At 50.8% G+C, this 21,221-nt stretch overlaps 1 protein-coding gene across 9 annotated transcripts in view; it reads right to left on the reverse strand.

The window, feature by feature from the left end:
- SCARA3 (scavenger receptor class A member 3) overlaps positions 1 to 17,556 on the reverse strand; it is a 53,617-nt gene extending 36,061 nt beyond the window's left edge. For 3 of the 9 annotated variants that reach the window (XR_003520632.2, XM_027597994.2, XM_027597993.2), the window contains exon 1: positions 15,958 to 16,182. Coding sequence is in view for 5 of the 9 variants with exons in the window: in XM_027597994.2 (XP_027453795.1) it covers positions 15,958 to 15,964 (7 nt within the window). In the remaining 4 variants the exon portion in view is untranslated. Of the gene's footprint in view, positions 1 to 15,957; positions 16,189 to 16,860; positions 17,015 to 17,308; positions 17,447 to 17,522 lie in introns of those variants that run through there. The other 6 variants (XM_027597997.2, XM_027597995.2, XM_027597999.2 and 3 more) reach the window with 4 other exon arrangements.
- Positions 17,557 to 21,221: the final 3,665 nt, after the last annotated feature.

Genomic DNA, 21,221 nt, shown 5'->3' on the forward strand with positions numbered 1-21,221 from the left:
TGCCTTTCCTAGGCGAAGAATATCAATTGCCATTTGTTTGGGCTGAAATAGTCAGTGGGTCAAAAACTTCCTAGTCTGGATAGTTAAGTGTGTCGTTCATGATGGCAGCCACGTTTTAAGCAGCCAGGGAAGAAAAGGGAAAGGCTCTTTTCTTACAGTAGTGCTGGAGCTGGGAAATCAGCACTTTGCAGCCATTATAGTAAAGACCGAATCAGGCAAGAACCATTGACAGATCCTACGTTTAGGGAAAATTCTGATGAAGAGCAGTATATATGCATGGTCTTAAAGTGTCTTCTTACAGACGATTTATTAGTTATGGGGGGGAACCCCAGTAATTATTTCATGGGGAAATCAGGCAACACTCTGACCAGGTGATCAAAATGAACATCAGCTATGAGGGACAGACAGATACTGTGTGCCTCCAGATGTGACAGCTGGAGCAACACACACCGTCGTGCATGCAGTTTATTGGCCAAAAATGCATAATCCCCAATCCAATCAGGAGCAAACATGAGAAAAACACTAAGCGAGGATCATCACATTAAAAGAAAGTATGTGGGAGGGGGGCTGTCTTTGGCAAAAAATGTCAGTCATAAAAGACAATAAAGGTGAAAGAGACAAGATGACGGAATGCAATCCTTAACATTAGACTGGATCCTGTGCTGGACAGAAAAGGAAATCTGCAGAGGAGAGTGTTGGCCAACAATAACACTGGAACGCACACTGTAGGTTAGATAAAGTATTAAAGCAAGTTCATGACATTTACAACTGTACTCTGACATATTCTTATTCTTAGGGAATCCACACTGAATGTTTAGGAGGGCCATGAGGTATGTGCTTCAGAAAAAATTACGGGTGTGTATATGTCTGCGCATACGCGGATGCGCGTGTGTGTGGACACTTCATTGAAAATCCTTGTGCATAAAATGTTACGCATGTGTAGGATTTTCTCAAGATAACTTCCTAAAAATAAATTGACTGGATCAGACTGAAAGGACATTTTAATGTTCTGGAAACAAACTGCCATCTGGAAAGGACATGTGAATTACACTCCTGCCCACACAGCATATGATAGACACTGATGTTCTGGTCCCTCCTCAGTGGTTCTTATCATAAAAATAAGTGTTTTTACAAGTTTGACTCAAAGCCTCTCTGTATTTTATTTTGCGCATTTAAAAGCGATTAAGAGGCTGACCATTATCAAGTGCTTACAAGCCATTCTTTTCCATGCATTGTCTATATGTAGCCTTTGCCCATTTTTCTGTTGAACTGTGGATTTTGTGTGTGTGTGCGTGTGTGTGTGTGTGTGAGGCTTTCATAAGAACGTAACTTTTTTATCACGTGTCTTGCAAATGTTTCAATATATTTATTTCTAAAAGTGTTAAAGCTTGTGTGTGCACAGCTCCCTGGCCACAGTGCCTTCCCGGGGCGGAGCGGTGGGGGGGGGGAGTGGGGAAGTGTGGAAGGGCATTCACATTGTACCCCCTGATTAAATGGCAGAATCCTGAGGAGTCTGTCTGGATTCAGGACTCTTTCTTCCAGCGGGAATTTCCTTGATTTTTGCCAGGTACCAGGGGAACTACCAGTCTGGGACCACTGTGGTTTGAGTGATTAAACTGGGTTGCCCAAGTATGCATACTGAATATAAACTGGACCCCCCGCCCATGTGAGGGCAAGCCTGTATTTACCTGGCACAGCCCTTTCCACCCTCTGGACTCTCTGGAGATATCCAGTTTCCTAGTCAGCTCTCTGGCAGATGCATCCCCACCTCCTCCAACCTCCTGCCCCTCCCCTCCCCTTTTTTCCAAGGAGCAGACTGGGTTGGAGGGAGCTTCAAAATCTTTAACCAGAGGTATGGGCTTTGAAATCAGAAAAGACTGGGACAAGAAAACAGAATAAAACAGGTAGAATGGCTATCCCAGGGCTTCACAGGGTGACACAGTGTGACAGGCTTTCTGGTGGGGGTCTTCGGTCCGGCTGCCCCCCTCCTTGTGCCATTTGCAACCTTGTTCCTCCTGCACCCAAGACTCTAGGTTCCTGACATACAGCTTCTGTATTTGTTGACCTGTGGGTTTCAGCTCCTAATTGGAATTTTTTTTCTTGGTTTTCAGAAACTTCCTCAGTTTTCTTTCAACTTTAGCTATGCATTTAGCAGTCCACTTGTCGTTTGCTACATAAACTTCATAATCCAAGAATATTTTAAGCTGGGAATGCTAGAAGTAGAAGCTTGAAGTTTTGTTTTTCTTTCTTCCCTTTTTTTATAAAGGGATAAAAATTTGGGTCCTGCCCTGTGGCAATCTTCACAACAACCCTATAAACTTTACAGTCTAAAGTGTCACTTCTATGGACAAAAAGATTGAGGTTCAGAAAAGTTGAGAATGTTGCTTAACAGCACACAGACTACGCGGTGCAGCTGAGGTCTGAACTCGGAAATATTTCCTGCCATACCAACTGCCTCCTCAGAGAAATGAGCAAAGGTCCCACAGGTGCCAAGAAACCTGGCTTCTGCAACAAGGTGAGCGGGTAGAATTGAAGGGGGCTGGTGCCGCCCGAGCATGTGATGGGGACTCAGGGGCTCCGGCCATGACCTGGAAGCAGCCTGAGTGGCCCTGAGACCTCATTTCCCAAATGCTGTGCAGCTGTGACCACTGATCAGGATGGGAGCCAAGAGGCAGAGGGGCAAGGACACTAGGTCAGTGAAGGCAGCCCTAAATGGGCTCAGGAGGGGAGGGATGGAGGGTGACCCCAAGTTAAAGATGCCACCATCATGCCTTCTGCTTCTCCTCCAGGTCACAGTTTATGCATCACTTCCTCAGTGGCCTTCCTTGAGCTCCCAAACTGGACCCATCCCTTGTTATAGATTCCTGGGCATGCTCTGTGTCCTCCCATTGTAGACGGCAATATACCTTTTATTATTTATCCAAGAGCTCTCTTCCCCAGTGGTTAAGATCTGAGGGCAGGGGATGTGTCTGTCTTGTTCTCTGCTTTATCCAAAGACCCGAGTGCAGTGGATGGCACTGCCAAATGCTCAACAAACACAATTTTAAAGGAATCTATGAATGATTTTACATGACATGTCTAGTCATAAGTGGGTCTAGGCTTGCATGTGGAATCAGCGGGGAGCTTGGTCAAGAGACCAAGGTTAGTGTCCCCCTCTCAAAGACTGAGCTAATTCGGCAGGGGGAGGGTGGAGAGCTGGGCTCATATCCAGTATTGCATTTGGTCCTTACGACTAGCCTGAGAGATAAACAGGGTGGGAAGTCATTCTCCCCATTTTACAGGTGAGGAAACTGAGTTGGGGGCAGGGGGTTACCTTTTAACGCCTGGCTACAGTCACAGAGCCAGTCGTTGGCAAAACCTCCTGAATCCTGGCTGTTTTCCTTTCCACAGTAACAGCCTCCAGGTAGTGTCTCTCCACTAGAGCGAGTGTGTTCTCATGAGTGTGTGCATGAGCGTGTGTGCGTGCACGTCTGGGGGGGTTCCACTTGCAGAAGGAAGGCTGACATGGCAGCTACCACTGACCCCCTCATCAATAACCTGGGAAATCAACCTTGACAGCCCTGTGTTGTCTCAGGCTGCCATCCTGTCGTCAATCTACCAACAGTTTACAAGGGTAACTATGCCTGGAGGGTGGTTACCAGGATTGCCATCCCTTTCTCATAAGTGTGTGCCTCAGACGAGGCAAGCTCGGATCCCTTGGTACCTTCTGCGCTCCGTCTGACCAAAACCTCACCCTAACTACCCTCTCAGCCCCAGATGATCTCAGCCAGAACCACGCTGCGCGCTGTCAGATTTACCACCGCCTTGGTCCCCAGGGGAGGTATTCCTTCCATCCATTGGAGCAGAAAGGCCTTCCTGCCCGTTTCTCATTTCTCCCCACCCCTTGATGGTGCTTCTCTGCCCTCCCTTGGGACTCGGCCTCCTCCCTGTTCTGGCTCCAGGGCCAATTTCACCACTTCGCTGTTTACAGCCTTTGCAAGAGAGCTGGGAGGACTTAAATCAAGCGGGGCTGACACCGACCTTCAGCAAACGCCCTCACGAAAGCATACAGTTTTGTCATCACTTTGCTCTCCCATTGAGGGCCCCCAAAATTGGCAATCGTTAGCGAGTGGGGATTAAGAAAGACCCTGTTCTGGGACTTGGCGGCCCACGGGCAGGGAAATGACAGTTGCCAGCCCGGAACTTGGCTCTCTGTAGATGAGGGGCTCACAAGTGTTTGGCGCTGTTCCCTCTGTTGACATCTCAGCTCCGTAGCTCACGCCCTCCCTGATCTCTGAAGGGGTCTCCTCCTTTTTCTAATCCTTTGGACTTCCTGTTCACCAGCCCTGTGCTGCAGGCCTTGGGGACCCCTAATTTATCTATGTCTGGAATGCTCTAGCAACTCTCCACTTCAGCCTTGTTCATGTAAATGGGAACATAATCCAAAGCATTTGCGAGGCTTTTATAAGCCAAGCCCTTTGCAAGCCCAGGCTCATTATATTCACATTACACCAAGATTGTTCCGTTCGGGGACAGAGGAAGAAACAGACGGGGAGCACTGGGGAAAGCTTGGCTTGAGGATACAGACGCTATGATTGATCAGAGGATGATTGATTAGACAGGAGTCTGTACTCCCTCCTCTCGCTGGGCCAAGGGTTGGGGGGGTGGGCTGGATAGAGACAGGAAACGAATTTGCCTTCTGCTGCGATCTGACTTAGTGTTGAGTACACCGGCTTTCCAAAGGGTTTTCAGAGACAGGGAGGTGGGAAGGAGCTGACAATCACAGAGCCCATCTGTCATGGTACAGAGGCTTGGAGAGGTGAAGTGACCCGCCAGCTAGTTTGTGGTTCCTGGATGTCCAGCGATCAGAAGAGAGATCCAAACCCATGTACAGAGTGCTCACAGGACTGCACACAGCTATAGCTCAGCCAGGCTGCAGAGCTGGGATAAGCCCTTTCCATCCAGGCCTGACGTCTCTTTACATCTCCTTGAGGTCTGAAATCTTCCTCAAGACTCAGTCAGCCCCAGGCTGATCGCAGAGTGGGTGTTTAAGAAAGATGGGTTTGCTGACCCTTCGAGAAGGCCTGCATCCCTAGTTAACTCTTAACTTCCCCTGTCTCAATTAAGAGCTCATTTTTATTAAAAAAAAAAAAAAAGAAAGATTAATGACTTCAAATATGGTTTAAATTTGGTTTAAGGTTCTCCATGACTAGGGGACGCTGGGGAGTGCTAACGCATTGAGGATGCAAAGGCTTAAAGCAGCAGACTGAGAGGCTTGGCTTAGCATTAACATCCGGGGGGCCTAGTGTTTGAATTGAAAAGGAGCAAAGCGGGAGGGCACAGGAGAATGTAGGGTCTACTTCCCCTGCCTTTCTCAGAACTAGAACAAGGGATAGGATATTCCTTTCCTAAAGCTAAAAGGCCTCTTGGGGGCAGGGTATTTTTTTCCAGTGGTGTCCCAACTAATTACCTTAGAATACCAGCAGCATCTTACAGCCCTCTAAAATAAGGCTGTGGCTCTTCCCTGTGCCATACATAAGTTATCAGTGAAATCGAGGACTTCTGGCAATGCCGAAAACTGAGGGGACCTGAGTGTCGACATCGCGGACTGCCAGGTGTCTGCAATGGCTGAAGGAGAGGCCATGTTGCAGTGATGGGTAGCTAAAGGGAAGCTATGTCTCCGGAAAGGGAACTAGTCTCCATTGCCTTCTTCTTCTTCTTCTTCTTCTTCTTCTTCTTCTTCTTCTTCTTCTTCTTCTTCTTCTTCTTCTTCTTTTTTTTTAAGATCTATTTATTTATTTGACAGAGAGAGACACAGCGAGAGAGGGAACACAGGCAGGGGGAGTGGGAGAGGGAGAAGCAGGTTTCCCGCCGAGCAGGGAGACCGATGCGGGGCTCGATCCCAGGACCCTGGGATCATGACCTGAGCTGAAGGCAGCCCAACGACTGAGCCACCCAGGCGCCCTAGTTCCGTTGCCTTCTATCTTTTTTTCCTTCCTTTTCCCATTTTGCTGACTCCAGGATAAATTGTGACAAGAGGGGGTGGGCTTGGGAAAGGACACTGGAGAAGAGATGATGCCTGGACTGTAAGTCTCTGGGAAGGCCCCGCTCTCACGGCAAACTTGGGACATCAAGCTGTTCCAGTTAGCAAACATCTAAGCCAGTTTCTGCCTCCCCTGTTCCAGAGGCCCCAAGGGATTATAGCTGTCACGAGGGAATATCCCAGTCGCTGTGATAAAGAAGCCAGGTCTGTGAATGACCTACCAAAGGCACAGCCAGGCTCTCTACTCTTCATCTAGTGCTCTCTACACAAATTGCAGGCAGTGTGCTTTAAACAAACAAACAATCCAAGAGCCTTCGAAGGCCGAAGGCCGGTGCTGCAAGCTCAGACTCCTAAAGCAGTGGCAACCACTGAAGATTTGAAAGAGCCTCTGTTCCTCTCATTCCTACGGTCATAATAGCTGACTCAAATATCAGAAGGACAGCCACAAGGGAAACCACTTTTTTTCTTAAGCCTCTGCTCCCACAGAGCTATGTAGAAAGTGTGATCGAAGGTGCATGTCTTGGCACATTGTTAGGCGTGACTGCTGACTCTGTTGGGGTTGAGCTCTGTTCCCTTCTCCCGGGAGGTGGAAAACAGCCCGGACCTGTGAACAAACTGCTAACCCGCCTGTGGTGGCCGACTCCGGCTTTCTTTCGGTTGACCAAAAATATGGAGTTAATTCACTCCTCAGCCTTTCTGGGACTGCAATCTTCCGTCAGAGTCAGCAAGGGGGAGAGATTCGAGGAACTGAATAAAAGGTCTTTCTTTGGGAACTTCAAGGAACATATTTTGATGATTATCTTCTACGGACTTCACAGAGTGAGTTTTCAAAACAGCCAATTGAGTCGGTAAAAATAAAGATTTCAGAGTCTTCTCAGGAGCCAATGCTATATTTAAAGTTGCAAAATAGCTGTAGTTTAAGGTCAGAGAATGCTATAATTAGGGTTGCAAAATTGTTTTCATTAGAACCCTCCCACCATTGCCCCCTCCCCACAGGCTTCCTGTGTGGATACATCTATAGTCCAGTGGGAATTGGTCTGCCCCTCTCTGCTCTAATGAATCTGGTCCTTCCCTTTCAGATTCTCCTGCTCATCAAGTCGTCGTGATCTGCTTCCCTATAACAATCACCTCCTTTCTGCTCCTTCATTCCTAAAATCCCATTAGATGCTCTGGGACAGGTTTTCTCTCTCCTGCCACCTCTGTCTGAATCCTCTGAGCCAGCCCACAGCCTGCCTTCCACTGTTCTCCTGGTCACCACACAGGCTGAGAGGAAACTCGCCCTTTCTCCTAAGCCCTCTCTGTCCCCAGGAACTTTCCTCCCCTTTCTCACCCTGTGTTTCCAACGGGAACACTCAGCCTCTGGGTGGCGCAATTCTTCATTAGACAGGATTTACCCATGCTGTGCAGACTTTTGGCATGCTAGATGTGGGCAGTGGTCCCTGGTCATTGTGATAACTCCAAATGTCCACCCCATTTCTAGATACCGCTTCAAGGGGTGGTGTAGCCTCCAGTAGAGAAGACAACCCTGGTTATTCACTCCATGCAACAGACCCAACCCTCCCCCATCACATACACATTGGTCCTCCTTTGTGTAGACAGCGGCTCCTCTGGTCCCCCTGAACCCCCAAATCCCATGGGAATGGGGGGGTGGGGTGGGAATCACCAGTTGTTTGATCTCTGTTGTCATTTCTGGATCTTTAAGCCTCTCCCTCTCCTTGTGTTTCACCACTTGAGGTCCCTGCTCTCGCTCTCGGAGACTCTCTTCCCTTCTCTCAGCTTCATGTGCAAACCAGAGAGCCCACCATCTACTCACAGAGCTGCTGTGGAAACCCAACAAGGTGACAAATGACAAGTACCTGGCCCACAGTAAATACTTGATAAATGGTCGTAGCTGTCATTTTTATTGGGATTTTTTTTTTCAATCCTACTGGAATTGCTACTGTCATTTATCGTCCTTTCTCGGTGCCCCTTATGCTCAGGACCGATTTCCAACTTCCACGAAATCCATTTTTCAGGGCATCTAGGTGGGTCAGTCGGTTAAGCATCCGACGGTTAAACATCTGACTCTTGATTTCGGCTTAGGTCATGAGATCGAGCCCCTTGTTGGGCTCTCTGCTGGGTGTGGAGCCAGCTTGGGATTCTCTCTCTATCTCTCTCCCCCTCTGCCCCTCCCCCCCAAAAAAGAAAGAAAGAAACCCATTTTTCAAACTATGTCCTGTGACCCACTCTGGAATTCCAAATTATTCTTTGTGAAAAAAAAGTTCTTTGATCAAGTAAGTCTAGAAAATGCTGCATACTCTATTACCATCTTAGAAACTCCCATTAACATAGTGAAGATTTTGACAAGTCCCACGGAAAAAGAGCCCACTTCAATTTGTGTTTATTTTTATGTTTCTCAAACATTTGATGGTAGAACTTCCTGCCATTCTTGAAAAAAAAAAAAAAAGATGCATTAAATCCCATGGAACGGGTATTCAGAGGTACACCAGCTTCAGGGAACACTGTTCTGGATAAGCACATCACCTGGACTGGATTATTTTTTTTATCCTGTCTCCTGCCATCAATTTTAATGGAAGCAACATTTGTTGAAAGTCCACTGGTTCTCTGGACCTCAGGGCTCCTAGGCCTGGGATCTATCTATGGGTCTCTTCGCCTCAAGCACAGCTCAGCTGCTGCGCCCTCAGGAACAGAAAGTTCCCTACGGTTCCATCTGTAGGATCTCAAGGACCTCTCCCACTGCTCTTCCCACTCCCTGCTGCACTAAGCCTTTTCATTCCTCACTCCATTCTGCCATCAGTCCAGCCCCCCAGGATAAGCTTCAGCTCGCTGGAGCCGTTAGCTTTATCTTCTGGCCCTTGTGCCCTTCACCCTTTCAGCCTGTCTTCTCTGCACTGCTCGGGGTGCGGGGGGGAAACCAGCCCGGGGGGGCGCACGTCGGAGAGCAGTGTGGGTTTGTCTTCAGTCAAGTCCTGCCGCCTGGATCCTTGCTCGCTACTCCTCCTCTTCTCAGCCCGCTATTCCCCAAAGACGAACCTACTTGCTCCTTCTCTGAAAAGATCAAAATTCTCCACCTTCCTCAAACTCGCTGCGGGTGTTACACCTCAAGCCCAGTGGGAAGGAAGGGCCTGCTTGTGCCTTTGGAGCAAACTTCAGATGAGCATGCCTTTTGACTTCCCAAACCCCCTTCTAGGAGTTTTTTCCTCAAGGATACTTACACAATGAGGCAAAGATGGTTGTGTAAAAAGTATCACTGCATGCTATGATAAACCCAAGGAAAAATGTAAATAACTCAAATGCCCATCAATAAGGGGTTGGTTAAATAAGTGATCATAAAAGTCGTATGTGGAATATTATGCAACCATTTAAAAAATAGTGCAGCTCTTTATTTTTTGCCCAGGGAAGATATCTCTGTTTTATTGTTGAATTTTAAAAGTACATATACAGAATAACATGGAAAGTATAATCTTATCCATATGAAAAAAAAATCTGTGTGCAAATAGACCCAAAAAGATTTCTGGAAGAATGCTCATTCAAATCTTGTCAATTATCTCGGAGGGGTAGGAGTTCCCGTAAGTACTTTTGTCCCCCCTTTACTGAGTTTTCCAAAAATTTTCATAAGGCATATGTATTATAAAAAGATTAAATGCAACAAGCCTATGTCTGTATATGTCATTTCTCCCTTCCCTCAGGTCCCCAAAAAGAGAGGCTTTCTTCTCTCCGAGGCAAGGCTTTCCTGCTGCTACCTCCTTCCTCACCACGTGACCCTTTCCCTTGTCTTCTCTCCCTCTTCCTTCCAATGAGCACAGGCCAGGCCAGCCCCACCTCAAAAACCCCTTCTTGCCTGGCCCTTTTTCTTACAGTCACCGCTCAGTTCCCTCTTCCTGAAACTTCTCTAATGCGAGGTCTCCCTGCACCTTTGCTTCACACCTACCCATCGCCCTCAGCCTGGGCAGCCTGGCTTTCTCGAATCAATTGACCCTGTTGACGAACGGTCAACGTTGTTGGCCATTTCCTCCTTCTTGGAACTCTCTCCTCTCAGCTTCTGTGACATGACCTGCACAGTTTTCTCTGCCTGTGTCCCTTACCACTCCTGGCTCCTTCCTTCACTCATTTTCTTCCTCCCATTCTCTGGAAGTAGAGATTTTCCAATGTGCGCTAAAGTCCTTAGAGCACGTCCCCAGGGAGAAGCAGCAACAGGGTTGTCTCCTGACAAACCTTCTAGGGCCGCTCCAAAATCAAAAGGACACAACAGGAAGTCCTTGGCATGGCACTCAAGGCCTTCTGGTCTTGTAGCTCCCCGAGTCTCTGAACTGACTCTCAACTCCAGGCAAATCTCCCTACCTATCACTAAACAGTTACGGATGAGAGAAACCCAGCTTTTCCCAACACTATTTCCTCTCTCTCCTGACAATCCCCTGAATGACCTCATCCAAGTCTTGCCCGCCCTTCAACTCCTCCTGAAAGCCCCTCCAAGCGGCCCCAACTTGTAATGCTCTTTCACCCCAGGATTCCTACCGAATCCACTGTATATGCCATTCATCTGTTCTGTTACTTCTTCTCCCTTTGTTATCTGGTTTTCCTCTTAAGTGTGTCTGTCTCGTCTGCCTGAGGGCAGAAACCATCAGAGTGTTGGGGCAACATCCCAGAATAACTGATAGCTTAGCTTTAGGTTCAGGGGGACGTGAAGGTATCTCATCCGAGCCTTGAAGGAGGTGTCTGCAGGTCTCTATCAAGAGGTGTTCAGGACCCCGTCAGAAATACGCGTCCGGAGCCCAGTGTTTTAAACCTGGTATCACCAGCCTTTCCCCACGTGTCAAATCCACACGGCTGGGTAAGACTGTTCAAGAATGGGTGCCCCCTAAGAACCAGAGGCCCCACAGCTGATACCAGACTCATCCAGAAGAGAAGCAGCAAAGGAGAGAGACAGGAAAAGAACCAATCCTGGCAAAGCGTAAGCTCTTTGAGACAAAGGATGTTGAGCTCTTTGCATCTTTCTTGGCCCTTAGGCATAAATAGACATACAAGCTCTGACATTTGGCAGATGGTCAGTAAACGTGAAATAGAAGCACGAGTCTTTATTGGAGGCCTACGTTAGGTTCTGGGGATCCCACCCATGGTGTTCCTTTTGCCTTTCAGGATTTCAGCCCAGTGGGGGACTCAGATTTACCCGCTGGCAGATGTAGTGGGTACCTCCTAAGTGCCAGGCACTGGGAGAGAGTGAGGCAAGAAAAAGGCAGCCTGGGTCACCATATTCATGCACCTCACATTCTAACACTACCTTGTGGGCACCACAGTCTTATTCTGAGAAAAAAATAGATACAGATTAATAGATGGATATGTATACACACACACACACACTCACACACACACACACACACACCCTGTGTATACAGTGGAATATTACACGACCGTGAAAAAGGATGAGACCCTGCCACTTGCAACAACATGGATGGACCTAGAGGGTATTATGCTAAGTGAAGTAAGTCAGACTGAGAAAGACAAATACCATATGATTTTACTTACATGTGGAAACCGGAAAAAAAAAACCCAAATGAATAAACAAAGAACAGAATCAAATCTACAAATACAGAGAACAAACAGATGGTTGCCAGAAGGGAGGTAGGTGAGGGGGGTGGGCAAAATGGGCGAAGGGGTGTAGGAGATACAGGCTTTCAGTTATGGAATGAATAAGTCATGAGCATAAAAGGCACAGCATAAGGAACAGAGTCAATGACATTGTAACAGTGTTGTGTAGTGACAGATGGGGGCGACACGTGGTGAGCCCAGCTCTGTTGTACCCCTGAAACTAAGGTAACATTGTGTGTCAACGCTACTCAAATTAAATAAATAAATAAACACACGCTCTCAGAAGGAGAAACAATAGAGTAGAATGTTAGAGCTGGAAAGAACATTAAAGATGATCCAGTCTACTTGCAGATGAGGAGGGCCAGAGAGTACCAATGACTTCATCATAGCTACTAGCTTATAAAGCTGGTGGGTGAGCGGGCTAGCTCTAACCTTGGGCTCCAGTGCTCACAGCACACACACACACGCGCGCGTGCACACACACTAACAGAAACACAATCAAACACAGGCAGCGTATATATGAGTGATGAGGGGCACGGTCTGTCCTGCGGCTGTACTCGCAAGCCTCACACCCAGTGCAGCTGCCTGTCCTTCACGAAGACTGCTAAGCTGTTCCAGCAAACATCTACTAAGAAGCAGAATTCTTTTTTCTCTCAAACTAGCTTTGGGATGTGAGTCTTCCGTTATCAAAATTACCCCAGCTGGATGGCAAGGGGAGCTGTGTGTCTGTGTGTGTGTGTGTGTGTGTGTGTGTGTGTGTGTCTAAAGGTTTGGAGCTAAACTCCATCATCTGAGCCCTCGGGTCCCCCCGAATTGAGCTGTTTAGTGGCTCTTTACCCCCTGCTCTTTACACATTAGCTCCTTTTCTTCCACACTCAGGCTCTTTCCAGCGCCCGCGGTCTGGGGATGGGCATCAGGCTTTCAAGGGGGACCCAGTCTACCCACTCATGAGCGGATAAAATCTCCTCTGCCTAGCTGTGGGTGACAGCTTCTCCTAGGATCAATCACATTGCTGTGCTCTGCAGCCCTGGCCACCCTTTGTCCATGGAGAGTGGGCACTGGTCTCTGATTCTGTAGGGAGGGGCATGCTTGGGGAACAGCGGGGTGTGCCTCTGCCCTGTATATAGCGGCTGAGGACAAGTCTCCCAGGGGCACAGAGTCGCCCTGCGGTGGGACTGCTTCCAGCCACCTCTCCACCGAGTCACTTCTGCTCCCCGAGTGGCACTCGGGCTCAGAGTTCCTGGGCTGAGTCACATTGCGTCAGGGCAGGATGGGCCTCAGGGACCACCCAGGAGGAGAACAAGGGAAACACTTTGACCAGAGCCTCACGTGGGGCCAGGAATAGAGCCCATGTCTTTGACACTCAAATCACAGTGGACCAGGCTGCTTCTAAAGGCGGCGGGGCGGGGGGGGGGGGGGGGCTCTTAGAGCTGGAAGGGCCCCGCCCATAGGACCCTCTCACCACAGGTGTGTAAACCATCCCACAGGTGGCTGTTAATGGCTCAGACAAGCCAGTGGGAAGCTCCAAGATGGGCCTGTCACCAAGGGCCTGGTGGCTGCTCTATGCCCCTCGGGTGTGAGAAGGGCTACACCTGGGGCCAGGTACTAGCTGGTATCGAAAGATGTGGCTGCCTGGGAGGCCTGGCCAGAGGCAGGCAGGCAGGCAGGCAGGAGGGGCCCCAGGGTGGAAACAGCTTGGCTGGCAGAGTAGGCCCTGGCGCCTGGCCACCCGTGGCCTTGCTCCTCAGCAAATGCATTTTCTTGTTTAAGTACCGTCCCCACCAATGCCCCTCTCCCCCCAAAAGCATAACATCACCGTGTTTTGCTTTGAAGGGGGAGGTGACTCTTTGCCAACAGATGTAATTCTCAGATTGGTGGGGCCTTTGGAGGAGGGTTGGGAGCCAGTTCCCCTTGGGGAAGGGCCAGTCTGGAAGGGCCGTCCTGCTTTGCTGGGCACTTTCCTTTTTCCATGTGGGTGAAAAAAAGTCCTGATTTTTCATACTCCACAGATCCAAAGGCCAAATATTTGCTGTCTGCCCTGCTTTTTCCATCTCAGGTAGAGGCGGCAGCTCTTCCTGGCTCCTGGGGAGGATGAGGGAAGACCCTGGAGGGAGGTGTTCTGGAAATCAACCCTTGTCTTCCCCTGCAGCCCTGCAGCCCGTGCCCCTGGGATGTTATGGGAGATCATGGAAGGTTTCCCAGAGACTGGACGAAAAACACATGGGAGCTGTCCCCAAAGGCCTCAGTGAACAGGAATTTGGCCCCACGTGGTTGGTGAGGTTGTTGGTTGAGAACGGGGAAAGGGAGGTGAGAGGCGCGGACCTTGGGGACCCAAGGAGGGAGCCCACAGACTTCCAGCCAGCACGCCAGGAGGACCCGGAGACCTGCTAACATGGTACAGCCCGTCCTCCTCCCAGCACTCATCCACATCAGCTTGTTTCTCTTCCACTCAGAGGAGTGGAATTGCCTCACTGAGTTTCAGGAAGGCAGGTCATGTGCTCCTAACTCCCTCCTCTATGGGAGCAGGATGTCTCCTCCATTTCAGAGGACTTCTGTCCTGTCTTGCCCTCACCAGATTTTCTCTTACAGTGTTTGTCGGGGATGCTGGTGGAGCCAAACCCTCCGAGTATGTGTAGCATCTTACCATCGTCATTAAGGTCCAGAGCAGTGTGGGCCCCAAGTCTGTGGTGAGATGTGGTCTAAGACCCTTCCAGAGGCTTCTGGGTACTGACCTACCCCAGGCCGGCTAACGGGGGTGGGTACAGCTCCCTAGATGTGGTAGCTGAGAGCAGGAACTTCATGGGTGAGGCTCCTCTCTGCAGCCAAGGGAACTCCCTGGGGTTGATTATAACTTGCTTGCCTCATCCCAGACAGCCCAGGACAACGGTGAGGCCATCGGGAAGCACAGACAGAGGGGCCAGAGGGAAGGAAGCGACAGACAGGCAGGAGCATGTTAGCCAGTCCTCTGGCCTGGAAGTCAGGCCCCTGGGCTCTGGTCCCCTGAATAGCCGTGGCTCGTAAGCAAGTTCCTTCTCCTATCCGCAGGATCAGCAACATAATTTGTAGAGCCCAGTGCAAAATGAAAGCGTGAGGGGCCCCTGTTTAAGAGTTATTAAGAATTTCAAGACGTTAAACCTAGCATGTATGAGGGCTTCCGAGTGCGGGGACCTGTGGGGAGGCACAGGTTTGCACACCCAGGAAGCCGCTTCTACCTGTTTGGGCCTCAGTTTCTTCAACTATACAACATGGCGGCTGTATTCAGTCAGAGGTTCGTCTGTGAGCCCTTTCTTCACAGGAACCCTCAGCCCCTCCTATGTGAAAGACACAAACGGAGCTCCTTCTTCAACAACACCCGAGAGTAGAGTTTAAAGCCCTTTAGATGACCACGAAGGTCTTTTTCAGTCCCCACATTCAGGAAGTCAAAGGAGTGGGGAAGTTCTCACTGCCAGGAGCCCAGCACCTGCCCGAGGTGCTAGGGAAGGATTACTGACAAGCAGGGACGACTGCATTCAAAACTGCAAAGGCTCCCTGTCCCATAGGATGATTCCAATGTCTGCTGCTCCCCCAGCCTGAAAATGAGTGTTAAGACAAAGTGTGCTCTTTCCCAGGCCTGAAGAAAGCCAGGCCCAGGTATGAGCACCTGGGACCAAGTCTCATTCTTGTGTCCATCCCAGGACCTGGCTGCAAGGGCTACGGTGGGGATGATGACCCAGTGCCCTGGGGAGAGCTCAGGCCTGGACCACACGCCTTCCCCAGCCGCTGTGTCCCTGGGAGGTCAGAGGGTGGGTCAGCCAGGGTTCAGAGGCAGGAAGGGCAGGGTCTGGGCTGAGGGACTTGGACCCAACAGGTCTCTCCTGAGGAAGGGGTTGAAGTTCCTGGAGGAGAATCCTAGGCCTGGCGCCCAGCAGAAGGCTAGGTAGGGGCTGCAGGAGCCTCTGAGATGGGTCCCCTGGATGGGGATTTAACGCGGCCGGAAGGTTGGGCTGGTGGCATCTTTTTGCGATGACCCGTTAAAGGGGTCAGGAACTTCTCTGGAATTTACAACTGTTTTTAGGGATAGAGCAACGCAGAGTGAGAAGAGGACTGTGAAGGGGACTGTGTGTAAACTCTCCCCCCGCCCCTTCTCCTCTCCCCCTCCTCTAGACTTCAGGGCTCCCTCGGTCCTCCCGACCAATGTCTTCCGCAGGACGATCAGAGGGGCCCGGAGAGCCCGGAGCTCGCTCCCGGGGAGACGTCCCCTCCGCAGCCCCGCCGGCAGGAGAGGCGCCCGCCGCGCCCCGGGCGGGGTCGGGGGTGCGCGCGGGGAGCCCGTGGGGGGTCGCCTCGGGCCTCGCGCGCGCGGGGCTTACCTTTCATGGTCCCTCCTGCGGGGCCTCGGGAGCGCCCCGGGGCGGCGGCTCGAGCTGCCGAGTGGCCGGAGTTGGGGGGGTGTCGGGGGGAACCGGCGGCTCCTCGGCGGGAGCCCGCTCGCCGCCCTACGCGCCGCCCGCTCTAGCGCCCGGCTGAGGAGGCGGCGCGCCGAGGGGAGGGTCCGCGGGGTCGCAGCCGGGGGGCGCCGGGCCGCCCATCCCGCCGCCGCCGCCGCCGCCGCCACCGCCACCCGCGCGCTTCCCGCTGGAGGCCGGCGAGGTCTGCGGCCAGCCCGGCGCCCCGCGCTTCCCCTCCTCCCGCCTCCCCCTCGCTCGCTGGCGCGCGCTCCCTCCCTCCTCGTCACTCCCTGGGCCCCGGCCCAGATCCACTAGCTCGGTAGTTTCAAAAAACTGCCGCGGCCGGGCCTCTTTGTGCCGCCGCGGGTCCCCGACCCCGGGCCCGCCGGCTCCCCCTGCCCGCCCTGCGGCCGCGGCGCCCCCGGAGGAAGCGCGCGGGGGACCCCCCCCCACCCCGAGCCGCCGCCCGCACGGGGGGCCGCCTCGTGGCTGGGCTGGGCCGGCGGGGCAGCGGGTCTCCGCCCGGGTCGGACTCCTCACCCGTCTGAGGAGTAGAGGGGACTGGGGGGGAAGGCAGGATCCCCGACTTCCAGCCCCGGGCTGCCGGGGACTGGCCCCGCCTCAGCCCTGAAATTCCGCGTCCCCGCCAGCCCCTCAGTCTCGGGAAGGCCAGCGAGGTTGGTCACCCTAGCTCTGCCGCGCCGGGTGGGTGACTTGGGGCGGCCGCCTCATGTCTCCAAACCTCGGTTTCCTGCAGGAGGGCGTTGGGCCCCAGGCGCTCCCAAATTCTGTGATTTTGTACAATGACATCGGAGGGAAACTGACCTCAAGCCAAGAGTTGTGAGTCTTGTCAGAGGCCCTCCTCCGGGGTCCTCACATGTCATTCTTCATTAATGGAACATTTCCTGCCCACCTTCCATGTACCAGCAGCCTCTGTGCCCAGCTCTGGGAGGGTGAGGAATACTCCACGAGGTTGCACCTGGTGAGGAAAGCCAACAATGAAACTAGTAATGGCGCGGAGGTGTGATGAACACTATACTAGGGTAGTGTAGGGAGCCAGGGGACTGCACCCAGGGGGCAACCCAGCCTGGCCTTTCCCCACACCCCCACACTTCCATGCCCACCCCAGTTTGGTCCTAAGAGTAAAGCAGGTAGGGCCAAAGCAGAGACACTTTCTTCTAAGCCAGGAGCCGAGAAGAGGGCCACGAAGGGGGGGGGAGTTGGGGGGGTGGCAAGTTTCAGTTTGTAAAGCACATTCTCTCCGTTCTCTCACCACAGCCTCTAGAGCAGGAGCCAGGAACCATGGTGCCCATTTTACAGAGGTGGAGCCTGAGGTTCAGAGAGGCTGTGGCCCACCTAGTAGTAGGTCACGAAGTACTCTTTGAATCTGGATTCCGAGTCCACCTCAGCCTCCTGGGATTGCGGCATGGACCAGGAGAGCTGCTTGCTAAATACCAGGGGGATAGTCACATCAAAGGAATCCTTACCTAGGTTTCCTGTGTGTTCATGTATTTCATCTTCCCAGCAGCCTTAGGAGACAAACACTACTATTGTCTTCATTTTTTAATCGAGGAAACGGGGGCGGGGGGGAGGAGAGATTAATCATGTGCTTACTGTCACGTAGCTAGGAAGTAGAGATCTTGGGACTTGAACCCTGCAGGCTAAATCTGGCGCCTATGTGCATAGCTCCGTTATACCACACTGCCTCTCATAGTAGACACTCGAATACTTATTGACAGAAAGAACAGGCAAATGACCTTTAGTTTTCTCCATGCTTTCTTTACCTGCCTTGATCCAAGATGTTTAGTGACAAAAAGGGCCTAACCCTGATGTGAGGGAGGGCCCCCACCCCTCTCCCTGACCCTTTGCATTTGGAGGATGTATATAGCCTCTGGTATTGCTATGATATGCAAATGCATCAGCAAAGAAATGAAATAGGCCTGTGTCTGGCTGCACATGGGCCCTGAGTGAGCAGGGCTGGACCCCAGCCCTGAAGAGGTTCAGAGGATGAGCTCCAGTTCCGAAAGCATGCAGTTGGAGAGGGGACCCAGCAGTGTGGAGTGGCAAGAAAGAGCTGGAGATGAGTTGGCAGGCAGGAGGGGTCAAAGCACTGAGATAGTTCAGAGGGAAGGCAGAGAGATGCGGATAAAGGATGATCACAGATCACAGATCACAGATCAAGGGAGGAGACAGGGATTTCCTAGAGATTACAACCAGCCCTTGGGTGAAAGTCTTCAGGTTCAGTTTCAGGCATCTTCTACCAACAGCTGGAGGGTCGGAGCCAGGGTCAACCGAAACAACCTCCTAGCTCTCCCACCCCGGCCCCGCGCCAAGAGACCAGATGATGGGGGGCTATCAGAATGGGGCTCAGGCTGGGACTTGGGCCCAGAGGCACAGACGACACAGGCAGGGTGCGGTGGGGTGGGATAGAGAGAAATGCTTAATATTCTTTATAACTTGGGCTGGGGGTTGGGTGCATTTGACTGTGACACATGAACCATACTTCTGTTGGAAGCCAGAGGAAATTGCTACAGGGCGGAGGTCATTTAGAGGGGAAAAAAACCAGAATCACTAATGGTGGAACCCTCTGTGTATTAATGAAGGTAGAGAGTCTCATGTCAGTTCTTGAGCAGTGCTGTGGTTTGCTCAGAACAGAACCCTCCAGGGAGCTCCCCCAGACTTGCTTTTGTCTTTTCTACTTCAGACACAAAACATCTCCTTCTCCTAAAGCTCAGTTCCTCCCTCTGTGCCTTTGATCCTCTCCTCTCCCATCCTGTTCTTCACCAGCATTAGGACATTGCTTCCACTTTTCCTTCTTCAGATGTAACTTCAACCCCCAATGTTTGCTAAAATTGCTTCCTTCCTCTTAGTTGCCAGAATAATAGCCTTTTTGAAACTTGTATCCTCTTCAACCATTTTGTGGACTTAACACTGTATTAGTCAGGGTTCTCCAAAGAAACAGAACAAATAGCCAGGAAGCAGGAGACCCAGGGAAGAATTAATATTGCAGCTCAAGTCCAAAGGCAGTCTACTGACAGAATTCCCTCTTTCCCTGGGGAGGTCAGTCATTTTTAAGGTCTTCAACTGATTAGACAAGGCCCACCACAGGATGGAGGGTAATCTGCTTGACTTAAAGTCTACTGACTTGAATGTTAACCTCAACTGAAAAAACACCTTCCCAGAAGCATCTACAATACTATTTGACTAAACACCTGAGTACCGCGGCCTAGCCAAGTGGACACGTAGAGTTAACCATCGCAAACACCGTTTGCAGTTCCTTCTTAAAGCTCTCTTCTCCCCTGGTTTCTCTGATCCTACATACTTCTGTTTCTTCTAAGCTTCTTTGACTTCTCTTTCTCTAATAGCTTCTCCTATTCAGTATATTTTCTAAATATAGGCATTCCCTAGCCTGACACTAGTCAGTATAAGTAACACTCACTGTTGTGACCACAAACCCTACATCCCACTATCTTAATACAACAAAAGTTTATTTCTCACTCACATCACAATCCCGGGTGGGCTGGGCAGTTCTCTTCCAGATGGTGACCCAGGGACCCAGGGACCTTCCATCTTGGGAAGAGAGGATGGAGGGCCACGCATAGGAGGATTTTAGGGGTTGGGCTGGTGTACAGCACTTGGATCCATATTCCACTGGCCAGATCCTACCTAACAGTGAGAGGGCTTGAAAACAGAGTGAGCTGTGGGCCCCGGATGGAGAAGAGAAGCACCGATCAGTAGGTGCTGGCATTCTCTGCACAGTCCATCCTCCCGGCCACTAAATGTCTGTTTGCTTCTTTGTCTTCACACATAAAGCACATTTACTCCCCACCCCCTGCCCCGGGGTGGGGGTATTCAACTCCACGTCTTGCCTGGACATTGCATCGAGCTCACAGTCCAGGCTCTCCCTGGGATTCTGTCTTTTCTGTCAGCTCAAGTAGCTCCAATCTCAAATGGAGGAGCATGGATCAGATGGCCACAATTAAAATGCCCATTTGGAAAAGGGAAGAGAGAGAGAGACAGAGTAGCTTTAGGTCTGTGGATATTTTGAGACCCCCTCAGTTGCTGTAAAGACCCCTAACCCCGGGATGGGGGAAGGTCTTTGCTTAGGCCCTCGTTCAACCCTCTGGAGGAGCTCTCTTGTTTATTATACCCTAGGCTATGCTCTCTAGAAGAACCTTCCTGGCCTGCCACCCTCTTTGTATACATCTGAAGTGGGTGCTGGAGGCTGAGTCTTCCCTGGAGTTGCTCAGTTCTCCACAGTTCACTTCCTTCTGGAGCAGGGTTATTTTACAGCTCCAATAGTTGAGATAAAAGGTAAAAGTCTGGGCATGTGGGGTTTTTTATGTGTTTGGTGGGTTTTGGGGTTTTGGGGGTGTGTTTGTGTATGATCAAGTCCCTAAAAATTTTAGCAAAGCCTCATCTATTTGCTTCTAGTCGATTCCATGGGCTAGTGACCATACCTAGAGTTTTTTCTAGACATCGTTTCCAAACCTGCTTTATTTCCTTGTTTCTGTCCCCTGTGCCTCTTTCTGTCTCTCAAGGGGCAGGTTGCTACTTTGAGGCTACAAGACTTGACTAGGACGGTCATATCCTTAATCTGATCTTTTCAGCAGGGCTGGGTCTTAATGGGCCTTTTCTGCTGTTTGGGATCTAGAAGCTGTTGGTGTTTTCCTCCCTATCAGGCTTAAATTTTCTGAACTCTCTCTGTTCCCTTCTATTTCTCTTTGCAAACCATCCATTTCTCCTGAGCTCATCTTTTTCTTAGATTGCTTTGCCAAATACAGCCAATAGCAGGAAACATAGGCTATCACTTTGATTCTTTCCAACAAATGCCCCTGAGCGTCAGTAGGCATGTGGTCTGCTGTCCTAGATAACACGGACACAGGTTACCAAATATGTTGCCACTGCATAATAAAGATTTTCATATTTCCAGCCTCTACTTGCAGGTTCTTCACACTCTGCTACCCAGTTGCTAAGCTATGCCACGTATTTATGTTTTTATGACCATGGAATCCCATTTCAAGAGAGTTTCTGTGGTAGGTAGAGCAAGTAGCACTGGCTCTGATAAATAACTGCAAGACTTTAAAAGACAGCGCAGCAGTGGTTTATTTCTCATGTATTTCACAATCCATTGCAGGTGAGGTGGCTCTCTTACAAACGTTGGCTGGAGGATCCAACTCCTTCCG

This window comes from Zalophus californianus, chromosome 2, assembly GCF_009762305.2.
Source record: "Zalophus californianus isolate mZalCal1 chromosome 2, mZalCal1.pri.v2, whole genome shotgun sequence".
Lineage (NCBI taxonomy): Eukaryota > Metazoa > Chordata > Mammalia > Carnivora > Otariidae > Zalophus > Zalophus californianus.